This window comes from Ambystoma mexicanum, chromosome 14 (genome assembly GCF_040938575.1).
Source record: "Ambystoma mexicanum isolate Mex_15411 chromosome 14, UKY_AmexF1_1, whole genome shotgun sequence".
In the NCBI taxonomy this organism is placed as follows: domain Eukaryota; kingdom Metazoa; phylum Chordata; class Amphibia; order Caudata; family Ambystomatidae; genus Ambystoma; species Ambystoma mexicanum.
Genome location: NC_090940.1, coordinates 668,648,644 through 668,665,023, shown reverse-complemented (window position 1 = coordinate 668,665,023; position 16,380 = coordinate 668,648,644). Strand labels below are relative to the sequence as shown.

The window sequence follows — 16,380 nt, the reverse complement described above, 5'->3', positions numbered from 1 at the left end:
CCAGTCTGCCAGGGGAAGGAAGTGCAGGCCAGACCCAAGACGGCCCAGTCTGCCTGGGGAAGGAAGTGCAGGCCAGACCCCAGACGGCCCAGTCTGCCAGGGGAAGGAAGTGCAGGCCAGACCCCAGACGGCCCAGTCTGCCAGGGGAAGGAAGTGCAGGCCAGACCCCAGACGGCCCAGTCTGCCAGGGGCAGGAAGTGCAGGCCAGACCCCAGACGGCCCAGTCTGCCAGGGGCAGGAAGTGCAGGCCAGATCCCAGACGGCCCAGTCTGCCTGGGGAAGGAAGTGCAGGCCAGACCCCAGACGGCCCAGTCTGCCAGGGGAAGGAAGTGCAGGCCAGACCCAAGACGGCCCAGTCTGCCTGGGGAAGGAAGTGCAGGCCAGACCCCAGATGGCCCAGTCTGCCAGGGGAAGGAAGTGCAGGCCAGACCCCAGAGGGCCCAGTCTGCCCGGGGCAGGAAGTGCAGGCCAGACCCCAGACAGCCCAGTCTGCCAGGGGCAGGAAGTGCAGGCCAGATCCCAGACGGCCCAGTCTGCCTGGGGAAGGAAGTGCAGGCCAGACCCCAGACGGCCCAGTCTGCCAGGGGCAGGAAGTGCAGGCCAGACCTAAGACGGCCCAGTCTGCCAGGGGCAGGAAGTGCAGGCCAGACCTAAGACGGCCCAGTCTGCTAGGGGCAGGAAGTCCAGGCCAGACCCAAGACGGCCCAGTCTGCCTGGGGAAAGAAGTGCAGGCCAGATCCCAGAAGGCCCAGTCTGCCAGGGGAAGGAAGAGCAGGCCATACCCCAGACGGTCCAGTCTGCCAGGGGAAGGAAGTGCAAGCCAGACCCCAGACGGCCCAGTCTGCTAGGGGAAAGAAGTGCAGGCCATACCCCAGACGGCCCAGTCTGCTAGGGTAAAGAGGTGCAGGCCAGACCCCAGACGGCCCAGTCTGCCTGGGGAAGGAAGTGCAGGCCAGACCTAAGACGGCCCAGTCTGCCAGGGGCAGGAAGTGCAGCCCAGACCTAAGACGGCCCAGTCTGCCAGGGGAAGGAAGTGCAGGCCAGACCCCAGACGGCCCAGACTGCCAACAGAAACGCTACCAGTCCTTTAATGGGAGGAGACCGGGCCTGTGGCCTGGTAGTGGGCTCGCACAAGGACTAGTTATGGTGCTCACCCAAGGATTGAACAGAGACATGGGGGGTTTCATGTCTCACTATGGCGAGCTTCGAGGCTGAGCCCATCAGGCAGCCTATCACTCTATCTCGTGATGTATCGCAGGTGTATGCAGATGGCTAGTTCTCGGGCAGCTTATCACGTGAACACTGGTAGCTCTACCTGTGAAATGAATGCACTATAGCACATGCTACCTCAACCTTTTTAACCCCTGAACTCAGACATTATACCATGAAGAAAAATGTACGTATTTTCAAATTCATTATATATGAGCATTTCTCACACGTTTGAAAACACACATAACATAACGTGTATTTGCAGCGCACATTCACCCCATAGGGGTATCTTGGCGCTATTGACAGATAACAGATGTTTATTGCTATCCAAGTGAATGGTGCTAATTTTATCAACCTCTGCAAGGATGAAGGGTTGAATGGCCCTGTCGGGACTCGAACCTGTGGCCATGAGGACAAACCCTGTATTGGATGCTTTAGTTCACGGAGCCACAGACTGGACTGCTTGGACTATGCACATGTAATCACCTTTTTTTATGCAGTGCAGTATTTATGGATGTATAGCGATTACAAATGACAATCACATCAGTAACCTGCATTGGGCATTCCCCTTGCTTTGCCCTTTACCATCCGAAGAAGCCCCTGTGACCTTGAAAGCTCCTGCATTATTCCATCTCTGCATAATATTTGCAGCGAGTGCAACAAAAGGCATCAAAACATAAGCCTTAGAGATTTTTTAAAAGCTGCCGAAAACAGCAACAAACCTTTTTTTACGTACTACAAAATTGTCAGTGCTATAACAGGTATTGATTCTAACACTGCTGGGGTTTTAACTTATTTAAAACAATATATGCCCAGAAAAATTAAAATGCCAACTCATCGTTAAGTTAACCTTTGTGTGGGACTCAATTCAGTTCACACTTGGCTGACCCAGCCCCAGTAAATTGAAATTGGCAGTCTTTAAATTACATGTGATAGGAATAGACGCCAAACACTGCGTTGCAGCAACAGAGTGTGTACCTGCACAGTATTACTGAACTTCTTGACTGTTTCCTCCAGCTGAGCGTGGGCCTCTTTCCAGCCATCTTGGAGCTGCGCCAGTTCTTTTAGGAGAGATGCCTTCGTCTCTGGGTCTGCAATATTCTCGATGGGTTTCACTGCCTCTGACATCGACGAACAACTCCTCTGCCATCTCTGGAGAAGTATCTTTCTCTTCTAGTAAAAGACACAGCCATGTAAACACACTAGCACAAGCTTATGTTTTCTGAATTATTTTCTTTACACATACTTAGAAAAAATACAAACATATGCAATCTTAGGACGAGTATGCTCGTCCTTTTTGCATAGACTTCCATAATAGCCTGGCACTTAAGAGTTTAAATATACGCAACATTATCCTTTAATCAACCTTGAACAAGTGGTTAATTACACTGTGTTTGTGACCACTCAAATGTATCATGATTCCTCCAACAGAGCTCGCAAAGTCTACTAGCTCACTTGCATTGGCAAGGAGATTTTATGAAGGGTGATTACCATTTACATGATACTCAACCTTGCTAGCAAGTATGGGGATGTTTAAAGCTTGTATTTGACATTTTCTGCAAACAAATGTTGTTTGCAGTAAATGGCAAATTAAAGTTTCACTGTGCGTGGCTCTACTTTGGGTGACAGCCTTGCACCAAATATGAAGTGTACTTATGGTGACATTCACCATTTTACAGAAAGCACTGGTAAATGTTGTGTCACCCTCCATCATGGGGCGAGTGTATTTATCTTAGGTCGAGTATGCAAACGTAGGTACTCACTCGACAGGTTAGTTTTGCGAGGCCTGCTGCAAGAAAACTCTCAACTATTCCTAATACATAGTGTGAATAATTGAATCCGGGGCACAAACTGGAATACCAAAGACCACAAAACACTGTAGTCAGAAACAGAGAATTCACATAATGGCTTGTGAATCCAAACCCCATGGTGTAACATGACAATAACACCCACCCACTAGTGCAAGACAGAGGCAGGGCAAGTAAAAAAAAATGTACTCTGCCACCATGCAATGGTTGTTTGCAACCTCCAGTCAGATGCAGATGGCCCTGAATCAGAAATCCTGACAAATTATTCAAGCACCCACTGTGTGTGGAACATATGGAAAAAGAATGGTCTTGTATTGAAAAACTGCAATTAAATCTATCTTTTATTGTACTGTTTGCATTCAAGCGTTTGATGGTCAGGATTTCCTTTGCTGCATATGCATTAGTAGGTTTCGGAAAGTTCACTCTTGGTCCAAAGATTTGCTAGCGGCCATCCTGTATCAAAAGATTTCATTATGTCTGCTCCACTCTTGCGGGTGTTCACTCCAATTGCCACACTGCAGTGCAAGTAACTGTCTTGTAGTGTCGATAATGAACTGTTGGGCTTAAGGCAAGTTGCACTAGTCATGATATGATATATTATTTAAAAGACGCTTAATAACCAGAGGTTTCTAAGCGCGGACCCGGCGATCGAACCTGTGGTGCTCGTCTCGTCTTGCTTCCAAGGTGAGCATGTTGCCCCTGAGCTATCCTTCCGAGACTCTATACTCAAGTTGATGCTTCAGGTGAGAGGCGCACGCTCTGCAGCGCATTATGTCGGCAATATGAGAATGGTTAATGGTATGCTAATTTCGAAATAATGGTTACAATTGCTTTTCCTTGGAAGAGCTTTTGATATTAGTATATAATAATATAGTAGACACCCTGGGGCGCGATGTCTGCAATTTCCATTTTCTAGTTTGCAACCAATGAGAGAAAATAAAATGCTTTGTTATGCTACAGCTGCCAAGGAAGTCAGCCACACTGGAGGTGTTGGCCAGTGGCCCTGAAGTCCCGACAAGGAAATTAATTCACTACCTGCGATCGAGAACACTTCGATCCAGAAACGATGCACTGGTGGCCGCGCTGGAGGATCAATCGTCTCCTTCCTCTCAACCAAAGTCTGGAACTCTCTGTCCAAACACCTGAACCCCAAAGAAAACACATTCAGGAAACAGCTGCAAACCTGGGTATTCACGGGACACAGTACAAGACCAGCACTGAAGCTTCAACTGACCATAGAGCTAGTCAAATCAATCTCAACCAAATGGGAGGGGCTCCCTGAAATAATATAAACATGCGAGGAACCCAGACACGTCTCACCTATAAAGACCATCGTAAAATGGGCTCATAAGGCAGCGACACCACAGAACCGAAACCGAAACTGAAACCAACAAATCTATCCACAAATATCCAAAAGACCACCCTCTTAATCTGCATGAAGTAACCAACAAACTATGGTACCCACCGCTATATATACGACCTCTTTCCCCAGGCTAACCAAAACCTTCCTCAAAATCCGCTATCGACTTACACTGTACACGGATCTCAAATCTACCCTAGCTAGCATAGCTGATAAAAACCAAGCTGCCCTGCTCATGCTATTAGACCTCTCTGCAGCCTTTGACCTAATTGATCACAGCCTACTGGTGTCAAGGCTCGGAGAGGTTGCTAACTGCTCTGTAATTGCATCCAGATGGATTGCTTCCTTTTTGGGTCCCAGAATGGTAAGGGACTGTGTTGGCGATAATCAATCTTCCCCGATCTCCCAGACATGCGGAGTTCCTCAGGGCTCCTGTCTGTCGCCCTTGCTTTTCAATCTCTACATCCGTCCCCTTCTTGACCTCCTAAACAAACTAGGAGTGCAATACACAAACTACGCTGATGACACTCAGGTAGTCATACAGTTGAGTGGCTCTTACAGCAGTGATGTAGAAACCATCAACAAAATATACAAAGCCATACAAGATTGGATGGCCCATAACTCTCTAGCCTTGAATGACAAAAAGACCGAACTCATTGTGGCATCTAAAAACACTCGGACGAAACTTGATTCCAACTATGCTAGTTTCCACATTGCCGACAATACTATCACAGTCCAAAAGAAAGTAAAGACCTTGGGAGTTGTTCTTGATGAAGAACTCTCCATGAAATCCCACGTCTCCAGCATTAAATCCAGTTGCGGTCTTATAAACAAGAGAATAGGATACATTGGACCATTCATATCGGAAGAGAACTGTGCTCTCCTGTCTACAGCACTGATTAATTCAAGGCTAGACTATTGCAACAGTCTCTTAGCGGACACTACAGCCTCCAACATCCAATCACTACAGGTGGCTCAAAATAATGCTGTGCGTAATATCTTCAATCAATCTCGTCAAACACATATTTCCACCTTCAGGAAAAAACTTCATTGGCTTCCAGTTAAACATTGTATAACACACAAGATGCTCACCACGACCCACAAATGCCTCAATCTAAGTAGTCCTACATATCTGTCAGCTCGTATAGCACTAAGCCTAATGTGAGGAATCTTTGTTCATCCTCTGCAATCACTCTTAAACACCCCAAATTTAGGACAGCCAAATTTGGAGGTACCACTCTTGATGCTCAGGGTCCCCTTCTTTGGAACACACTTCCAACCCGGATACGGCAGATCCAGAGCTATACCGTGTTCAAACGTGCCATAAAAACTCACTTCTTCAACTTGGAATAATTCTTTGAGTCCTCTCTCCTTTCTGCCTCATGTGCCTGTTTGTCTTGTCTTTGTGTGCGCACTGAGGCCTACGGCATGTTGGCGCATTATAAAAATTTAAATAAATAAATAAATACGGCTACCTCAGGACGATCAGTTACCACGTCACGATCGAGTGAGCTCACCTCTTTAGCACTATCACCTCCACACCACACCCGCAGCGAACCTCAATCACTTTAACGTATCAGATAATAGGCTCTGCCCGCCGTATAAACATACTCCCAAGTGTCACCTCTCAACTCAAAGAACCAGGGACGCACTCAGGACTTGGCTACTTAGAACGTGCACCCATCAACACCCCAGGTTCCACATCGGCCTCTCACACTAACTACCCCTCCCCACCCACTCTCTCAGTTCTTACAGAGCCTTGTACAGCGAGGCCAACAACCAGGGCAGAAGGGCGATATGTAAGACCACTTTCCATGACATCACTTTAAAATAGTGACCAGACTACCTCGACAGGTGGGAAAGGAACCGGAATGATGAGGGGAAAATACAAACTAGACGCAGCGCAAGGAGCAGAAAACATGAAAAAGAGTGCATTGGCACTAAATAAGACCACGGTCTGTTACGCCGCTCTACAATAGAGACCAGGCTCCATCTGGCATTGGATGGGCAGCACCTGTGGATGTTCACGGTGTAAGCTGCACAGGTGTATTCACTTGACTTCTACTGGCCAGATGGGAAGAGACTTATTTGCCACTGCCCATCATACATTGTCCATACTTCACTTTTTCTATCAGGGCATAACTTGGGGAGCGAGGCTGGTACCTCACCAGTGCTGTGTGGTTATCTCTGCTTTCATGCGTGGTGTATGTTTTAGGTGACTCTTTTAGAAATTTAAAGCCAGTTTCTGTACATCATCTGTTCTCTGGCTGTCATTGCCACCTCCTTTTGGCTGACGTTTTTTGTTGGGACCTCTGGTTTAGTTTAGGCAGCTTTTCAGCTTGCAATATGGTAGTATTTACCACTGGTGGAATTTCACAAATATCAACAAAGTGGCAGGATTTTCTGGATAAGTGCTTGGCAGACTTTTCAATTACCGCCTTCAATCGATTTCTGCAGGCACGATCCAACCTATAATCGTCGATTGAACCAGGGTTATCTGCCACATACCTCTGGTTTCATCATTACCACCCAACTTGTAATGACCCCCAAAATATTCAAGTATCATTTGCACACAATAGCAACCACAGCATTCAAGTAACACCAGCATAGCATGTTGCGGATAGAATATGCACAGTGTTATGAATTCTGTGGAGTCATCACTGATCCTCAGCTTAAAGTCTCCTCCCATGTGGCCAGGGGAAGGCAGCCGCTACCGGATGCTGCCCCTGGGGGTGGTACTCTGAGGGTGGATCACATAGGAGGAGATGGCTTTCAGGGAGAGGTGATGGCTCCGACAGGAGAAAAGCAGTATTCTTCCCTTGACTGTGAGAAAGAAACCTAATTCCAGAGTTCTAATGGTCTGCTGTCATTATTCAGAACCCTTTAATTGTAAGGTCTTAAAACCTACTTCTGTCAAACATCTTAAGCAGAACTTTATTCATCCTTCGCATGTGCATAACCCCTCTAAAACTCATTTGGCATCTGATGTTGATGATTACTTATGTAGCTAGTGTTCAACAAAAGGACATAAAACACCATGGTAATCCTTTGGACTCCGATTCCCAGAAAGCTTTCAGTACTGGGACGAAGAAGAGGAGTAGAGAGTCAATGAGTATCAACAGTAACATCAAAAGTACCATACGGTCTAGTTGTTATTCATTGAATCAACTGCGTGGGACATTTAAATCGGAGAAAAACCTGCAGACGGAGCAAGATGAAAGAGAATTCGGTTCGGGCTGCAGAGCGGGAAGCTGAGCCGCGGCTGGGGGCAGATACAAAGGAGTTAATCTGGCTGAAGGAAGGAGGTGCTCCCGGACTGCCACATGTCACTCCCATGTACTAGAGTGGCGGGAGACCCAACAGAGACTGGCACGCTCCAAGGAAATACAGCGAAGACACCGGCAGCCACACAAAAGGTTGTCCACGTGCTGTAAAACTAAACACCAGCAACCTTACCGGCAAGGAACCACAAGGCCGGCAGAGGAGCCGAGAGATGGTGTGACATACTACCAAAGCCATTCCCAATGCAAGACTGTGCTACTGCAAAGTTCCACAGGTCAGAGACGCCAGGAGATAATGGTGAGTTGGCCCAGTGGAAGTGGTAACCCTGGGGCGTTCCGACAGGTACATGGATAATAAAGTGAATGTTTTTTGAATACCGACCAAGTAGATTTAAAGTACAAGACTAAAAGTGGTACAATTCCTCTTTTATGGGATGCCAATTTGGGCAAACTTGGAAATCACATTGCTAAAGTCAAAAGACTATGAAGAAAACTAAAGGGCAAAAAGCTGTACTATTCCCTTATGTAAAGTGTCAATTTGGGGAAATCATAAACAAGCATTGCCAAGATCCAAATTACATATAAAAAGAAGCCAATAAATCAAACTTTAACAAAACCCCATGAATGGGACGCCAATGTGGTGGAAATTGGAAAGCGGTTTACTGAAGCTAAACTTAACCATTGAAGGTGTGTAAATGTACGATATTTTAAAGAGGAAAGTGACCATTGCAGAGAAACCTGATCCACGAGGTACATCAGGTAGTGAACCTGTTGGGAATATACCTGGCAGGGGAGTACACCAAGGGATCTATAAAGCCCAAGGGGGAGATATTCCTCGCAGGAGAGTAAACCAGGATATCTATTCTATTAAGGAAATATAATGTTGTGTTGAAAAGGAATTTTGTCTCATCAAACCTTTGTTGAAAGTGGATATTTTAGCAGAGGAGTTCCTGGCAGGCAGAACAAACCAGAAAATCCAATGTTTTGTTCAAAATAAACGTTATTATATCAAGCCTTCTGTTGAAAGTGAATATTAGGCTTTGTCATCCTGAACATTATAAAAGACTATGGCCCTCATTACGACCCTGGCGGATTTTTTCCGCCATCGACGGACTTTCCGGCCATGGCGCAAAGTCCCTTTACGCCATGGCGGATGGCGGACTTACCGCCCCATTCCGAGGTCGGCGGGGCGGTAAGTCCCCATTGACCCATTTACCCTTCCCCATTCCCATTTCGGCCCCATAGGGCTCAATGGGAGTGGGGAAGGAGTTAATTACGCCACCGTAAAATACGGTGGCGTAATTAACACCAAGGTCCCAGAGCGCCATGGATTTTTCCGCCCGCAAAAAGCGGGCGGAAAAATGACCATGGCGCTCCAGAAACTCGTAGTTGGCGGTAAGGGGTCCGCGCAGCTAACGCTGGCGCAGACCCCTTAGCGCCAGGGTCGTAATGAGGGCCTATGTCTTACTAAATTCCATCCGGTATTGAAGGAACTTTATTATGTCAAGTCTTTCTGATAAAAATGAACATTTTGCTTTGCCATCCTAAAAGACCACAAAAGACTTTCTTTCAGTAGATTTCAACCTGTATCATGGAAAGAACATTTGCTTTGCCATCTTAAGGAGAACACCAATAAAAGAGACATGTTCATTACCTTTAGCAGAACTTTGGTGAAACAGAGTATTTAAAATACTTTATGTTATGTTATGTTATTTTGCATTCATATAGCGCCTTATATACCATTGGTATGGTCTGAAGGCGCTGGTAGGTTGAACGCCCTTGGGAACCGAAGTTCAGGTCAGTAGAGAGAGTCAAAGGTGCGTGTACGCACCAGGTATGTGTGCAGCTGGTGCGGAATTCATGTGGTAGCTGCTTCTTAGCGGTAGGTGTGGTGGTTTAGAGATCAGGAGTATGTGTTCGCTCTGGCCGGAATTATCCAGACCGAGTGTGGCAGCATTAGTCCTGAGGAGAACGCCTGGCTGGGGGTGTGAAACCAGCAATGTTTACTTAGAGTGATGGGGAGTGAGCGGCAGATGTTGATATGAGAACAGTTATACCGAATGGTGTCATAGTATCTCTGTGTTCTAGTTGAGTGGTGGTGTAAGGAGAGAGTAAGCGTGGGGTGTGATTTTAAGTATGTTCTTTCAAAGAATTCCCTGCATTCCAAAGCGTATTATGTACGACACGCAATTCTGAGCGGTCAGGTCCGTTCTATGCATTTTTGTTCATTTCAGGCGTTCAAGATTGCCCTACACACTCACGCACTCTGGTTCACCTTGCGTGCTCTAGTCTATCCTTCATTCTCTAGTGTGCCCCATGCATGCTCTCAAGTATACCATACGCATGCACTCCTGTCCTCCTCGGGCATGCTCTCCAGTTTACCCTGCGCATGTGCTCCTGTCTGCCTACGCACTCAACTGCTCTGTATACTCGTCCGCTCTGTATGCAAATCCATCCTGTACGCTCGTCCGCTCAGTATGCTCATCTGATCGACACACTCATTCGGTCTGAACACTCATCTGGTCTACATACTTAACCGCTTTATGTACTATTCATCCGCTCTACGTAATCATCCGCTCAGCATACTCATCCGTTCAGCCTAATCATCCGCTCTACATATCCATCCGCTCTATACACTCGTTCGTTCCGTTCGTTCATCCGCTCCACACACTCATCTGCCACTCATCTGCTCCGCACACTCGTCTGCTCCACACACTCATCGGCAACCTCATACACTCATTCGCTCCACTTACACTCATTTGCTCCATATACACTCGTCCACCCTACACACACTCGTCCGCCCCTCATACACTCGTCCGTCACACATACACTTGTTCGCTCCACACATTCGTCCAGTCTACATTCTTGTCCAATCTACACACTCGTCCAATCTACACACTCGTCCGGTCCACAACACTCATCCGGTCCACAACACTCATCCGGTCCACAACACTCATCCGGTCCACAACTCTCATCCGGTCCACAACTCTCATCGGTACAGCATGCTATTCGTCCGCTTGACAATACTACTCGTCTGCTCTATGTATCCATCCGTTCTACATATTTATCTGTTCCACACACTCGTCCGCACCACACTCTTGTCCGTTCCGCACATTCATCCGCTCCACGTACTGGTCCTCTACGTACTCCGCCGCGCTCCCCACACTCCGCCGCGCTCCCCACACTCCGCCGCGCTCTCCACACTCCGCCGCGCTCTCCACACTCCGCCGCGCTCTCCACACTCAACCGGAAACAGTTCAGGGGAAGGGAAGCTAAACCCTTCCCCTGGAGGATTGGTTTGTTGAAATTGTGTATGTATAGGGTTTTGCATAATTTGGTTGAAGTGAAAACAGAAATTCTATTGTACCTTTTGATTTTGTATATTAGTGTGAGGGTCAGATGGAATTTAGACACAAGGCCACCTTACTTTATTTTTAATTTTCTGGGTAGGGACATTTTCCTTTGGTTAGGGCAAGATGAGCCTTTTTCCAAACCCATTTTCGTTTAATAAATATGGCTAATGTTGAGAACATTACAACTGTGTCCGCCTCTCATTGCTGCCCCCTCGGAACATGCAGTCAGCTACTTAATAAAAGATATGGACACGTTGAACATAATGAAGAGAGAAGTCCGACTTTGTTCTCAAGGACTTTGCTGATCATCCAACGGTAACGGCGTGTGCAACGGTTCAGTGCACTGCCAGTGCAATGAAGCACTGCACACTGTTCAATGTGCTTGGACTCTGCAAGATTTGCAACGTCTGAAATGGATACTCAAGATGGAAAACAGCCTTGCAACTGACGCCCCATGAGAGACGGAGATCTCTCCTTAGAAGTGGAGCTTACACTGATCCCCATTAAAACACTGACCCCTGTGAGAGACAGACATCTCTCCTGAGAAGAGATTACACCATCCCCCATGAAGAAGACTGAGATCTCTCCTGAGGAAGTGGAGATTGCACTGACCCCCGCGAAGAGACCGAGTTCTCTCCTTAGATGTGGAGATTATGCTGAACCACGTAAGAGATGGAGATCTCTCCTAAAATGTGGAGATTACACTGACTCCCATGAGAGACAGACATCTCTCCTGAGGAAGTGAAGATTACACTGACCCCCACGAGAGGCAGATCTCTCTTTACTCCTAAGAAGTGGAGATTGCCCTAAACCCCACGAAGAGACAGACATCTCTCCTGAGAAGAGATTACACCGTCCCCCATGAAGAAGACTGAGATCTCTCCTGAGAAGTGGAGATTACACCGACCCCCACGAGCGACAGAGATCTCTCCTAAGAGACTGCACATAAGGCCGTAAGGTTTGCTGCTGCAAGGAGATAGTATTGGGAACACCTCAACCATACTCTGCCCTGCATGTGGCATAGAGATACCCAATCAGTGCATAGACCACAATTTGGGAACAAACCTAAAAAGAAGGCACAAGGAATTCTCTCACTGAAATCCTTTAGTTCCAACAGTATAGACCAGGCTCAGACACTTCTCAAACCCTAAATGCTGATGTGAAAATGTGACAACTCAACTGCGTGCGTAACTCCTGCTCATCTCTAGTGCCCTTCATTGAGGCCTTTTTAGCAGCCAGCTGCTGCCCTTCCAGCTATGCCCGGATTCCGGAGGGGTAATCCCCCTGATGAAGGGATGCTGTGGGCACTGGGCAGAGGGTTTGGGGGTGTCAGAGTGGCAGCACATCACCACATGGGCGGGCATCTAAGCATGGGGTACTTTTCTCAGATATTGTAGATATCAATATGATTTAACACACTTGACTGTGCTTCAATTTAATCCTAAAACCATCCTGAATAAGCAAAAAACCCGAACTCCATTTCCATATAATAGTAGGGAGAGATCCGACAGTGTGACCTGCATTCACTCGTGACACCTACCTTGAGATCCTGAATGAGCCTCTGTGTCTGGTGCAGACTGCGACATGCTGGACTGCTCACGCTGGACACATAGCCGTTGGTATCAGACAGACATTTTCTAAGACTCTGTAGAGAGCAGTTGAAGTGTTGCCAGTGCTTCACAAGGTCATCGATATGCCTCTTCCGCTGTTGGACCCCACAAATAACACTTTGCCACTTCTCCTTCAGCGCTGCAAGTTTTACAATGAACTCGGTTCTACAGAAGATGAATTGTCGTTAGTTGCAGTTTCCAGCAAAGCTGCCATTCAATTTAAGTCAAGTTCAATCTACACGTGGATGGGGCAACAGTTACTTTGGGGTAATAGAAGCCATTTAGTGCTGCAAAGTAATTAACAAATGAGTTATCGGGTCATTCCATGCCAATGACGGCTCAGGCACCCTTGTCTGACTGGCAGGCATGGAGCGTGTCCTGCTGTGGAGAGGGGGTCTGTGCGAGGCATATAATAGTGGGCACAGCACTCCCGCTCTAGCCCCATGGCATGATGTGGATGAACCAGAGATTTTTTTTAAAGGAAAAAGAGACAGAAATGTAACAAGTCTCTCCCACTCCCATCATTTCAACCAGGACTGACCTAGATATACCCCCCACACCCAACCGCCACTTTTCTCAGTCCTGCCTGGAATGGCCACCTGTACTGACATTGGCGGCCCCTTTTTACTCTTCTATTCCTGATAGTGCCACTTCAAGTGCTAGGCAAAGTGCCATGCTTCAGCTTGAGGATGTCTATGGCAGCACCAAGGAGACTGGGTGCCACCATAAGCAGTGGGATGCCTTGCCCGGAGAAAATTGGGAGGAACCCCAGGCTACCTTCACCAGGCCACATAAGAGAGCGTCATCACATTACCGTGTCAAAAATATCTGACGTTTCACCCCCGTCTCGGGGTCTATTTCTCCTCATCTCCCAAGTAAGCCATCATCAGTAACAAATCAGAACAGGTCTGCTTGGCAAGCACTGAGAGAAGCGCATACAGCACAAGACCTTCCACTTGTAAGTATATTGTGTGACGAATCTTACAATGTCATCCCTACTCCCCCCACCCCCCCTAGGGGTGGAGACCTTTCCCATGGGGCCGGGGCGGTGCATCCACAGTACAATAGTCCCTGTGGGGGTGGTGCACTGAGGGAGAATCACATGGGGAAGGAAGCCCCTTCTGGGATTGGGATTGGGGATGACCATTCTCAAAGAATGCATATTCAACACCTTCTCCAATATCAAATCCTCCTTCCCCCTCTCTAGACAGAGCCAACGTGTTCTGCCGTCAAGTCAGTCAGCCTAATGTACTTGACTAGACTAAACTACTAGAGGATACATATGGTTTTAAAACAAGTACTGTGAAGAAGATGATGACCGAGAGTCCGAGGATCACTCTAGAGAACCAGAGTGAGCGGTCTAGCTTCTTATGGTATCCAATTGGGCCAGAGCAGTAAAAAAAAAACAGCGCAGCAGTTTAAAGGCAGCTCAGCCGCAGCGCTGAAGGAGCACTATCCACCATAGAGAAGCTGCGGGAGCCGTGCACTAGGTGAGCAGACGGGAGCCGAAAGGGAATCTCAGAACAGAGGAGAAAGAGATCACAAACGTGGTCTTGGATGGAAGGACTGCTTGGGCTGCTGCCGAGTCAAACCTCTGGGTGCCCCAGGCCCTGGCTAAGTGCCAGAGAGAGAGAACGTGCAGCCGGGAAGAGTCAGATGCCTGAGGAGACGCTTCAGACCCAAATGCTGGTTAGCCAAATGCTACCGGAGAATTGAGAAGGGACGCAGGTGCTTGGGAAAAGCTGGTACCTGCAGGGAAGAGACAATCATGTGCGCTGGTTATCTGAGAGGTGCTAAGAGTCCGAGGAAGCAAGGGGCGTGAAAGCAGAAACCCGAATGAGAGAGTCTCAGAACCTGAGAAGAGACTGCGAGTTTGGGACCTGCACCCATATGGTAGTCAAAGTATAAGAGGGTCTGGGACACCGAGAACAGCCAAGATAGAGAAAGAGGAATCGTATGTTTGGCAGGAGAATGAACCAAGCAGATAAAATAATAAATAGTGAATCTGAGACCCGCACCCATATGGGAAGCCAAGAATAAGAGGGTCTGCGACCCTGATTGTAAAAGAAGTGAACAGGGAAGAGTTGTATGCTTGGCAGGGGATTACACCAAGAGGAGACAACGCTACATGCAAGCCTGGGACCTACACCCATATGAGAGAGAAAAGTCTAAAGGAACTAGGAATAAGAGGGTCTGGGACCCTACGAGAGAAAGAGAGACAGGCCAGAAGAGGACAGTTGCTTGGCAGGAGAGTAAACCAAGCCGTTCAGAATATTGCAAGTCTGGGACCTGCACCCAAATGAGAGGTTGGTAATAAGTGGGTCAAGAACCCTGGAACTGAAAAGGAGTACTTAGGCTTGGTAGGGAAGAGTGCCAAGTTGGTGGCATAAAGGAATCCAAGTGATTTTACCGAATCCAAAGGTTCGACCTTCCAAAAGTTATTTTATTATTTCCCGCAAATATATATATGTGGGGGAGACCCCCCAAAGCCCCCCCCCCAACTTACCCCTATACATTTTTTATATACTTTACCCCACCACATATATATATATATATGCAGGGAATTGGGGGTCGAACTTTTGGGAGACACATTTTTGGGGTTAGGTAAAATTGTTCTAAACCGGATAAAGACCTGTGAATCCAGGAAGCATATCCTTGTGAATTGTCCACTGACATTTACCAAAGAGGATATAGGGCTCAGGAGCCAAAAAGGAAAGAAAGCAGAACAAGAAGACGTCTATGGGAAAAGGAGCACCCCCCTAGCCTTCGAGTGTTACATTTGTGAACATTGTTTATTTCATCACTTTTGGATTACTCGAGAGACTGGGAACGTTTCTGTTGGTTGGAACCAGTGGCGCCGCTAGGAGAGGGCCTGGGGGGGCCAGGCCCCCCCTGTGAAACCCTGTGCCCCCCTTTGTGCCCCCCTACATAAGACATTCAGTGACCATGTTCTCCCCCTACTTTTGGTCTGTGCCCCACTACTTTTGTCTTCGGCCCCCTCTGTGCCACTCCTAAATTTGATTCCTGGCGACGCCACTGGTTGGAACCACTGTGAACACTTTACTTTGGGCAGACATCCTTGCACAGTTGGTTTAAGTTATTCGTGTTAGGGGCAGAAGTAAGCCTTTGAGACACGACACTGACAGGCTTTGTAGCTTTGGACATCCTGACAATTTCACTCGTTTCCTTTGCGGCAGCGAACCCCCTTTTAGCATTATGGGTAGGAAGGCATTTTTCCAACCTTTTCCTGATTAATAAAAGTGTGTACCCAAAAATATGCCACGATTGTGTCCGAGCCTTATCTCTGCGCCCTGACTATTGTTACCAGATGCAGTTTGTATGGGGAGGTGCTGGCTGGGAACACAGAGGGCACACCTCTGGTCACAAAACTCCATCCTGCGAATGCGCAGTCTAGCTTTCCAAGATATGTCATCCCGCTTTAAAGCCTGGGATACGCCCAGCATAAGGAGGGGGTGAGACAAGAGGAGTTGAAGGAAGGCCACAAGAAAGTTATTCATGACTGAACATCTCTTGAAACAGAATCACAAAAACCTGAAGTTGTTTGAGCAGGAGGACCCAGGAATGGGCCTGACACCCATGTAAAGCGAAGATATTACAATGTGAGTGTGTGCTGCTAAATAGTGAGTGGGGTCTACAAAAGGTTTAAACACGTTCCTGGCTCACAGCAGGCTACGTTTAATGCAAATGACTCTTTTTTGGGGTCATACTCAAAGTGTCAGGGCCGTATATATGATCAAT

General features: G+C 47.5%; 1 protein-coding gene across 8 annotated transcripts in view; it reads right to left on the bottom strand.

The window, feature by feature from the left end:
- The window catches only part of SYNE2 (spectrin repeat containing nuclear envelope protein 2), a 1,840,150-nt gene that overhangs the window by 247,039 nt on the left and 1,576,731 nt on the right, over window positions 1-16,380 (bottom strand). For all 8 annotated transcript variants that reach the window (XM_069638223.1, XM_069638224.1, XM_069638227.1 and 5 more), the window contains 2 exons: window positions 12,552-12,786; window positions 2,188-2,382 (listed from right to left, as the gene is read on the bottom strand). In XM_069638223.1, coding sequence (XP_069494324.1) covers window positions 2,188-2,382; window positions 12,552-12,786 — 430 coding nt within the window. The remainder of the gene's footprint in view (window positions 1-2,187; window positions 2,383-12,551; window positions 12,787-16,380) is intronic.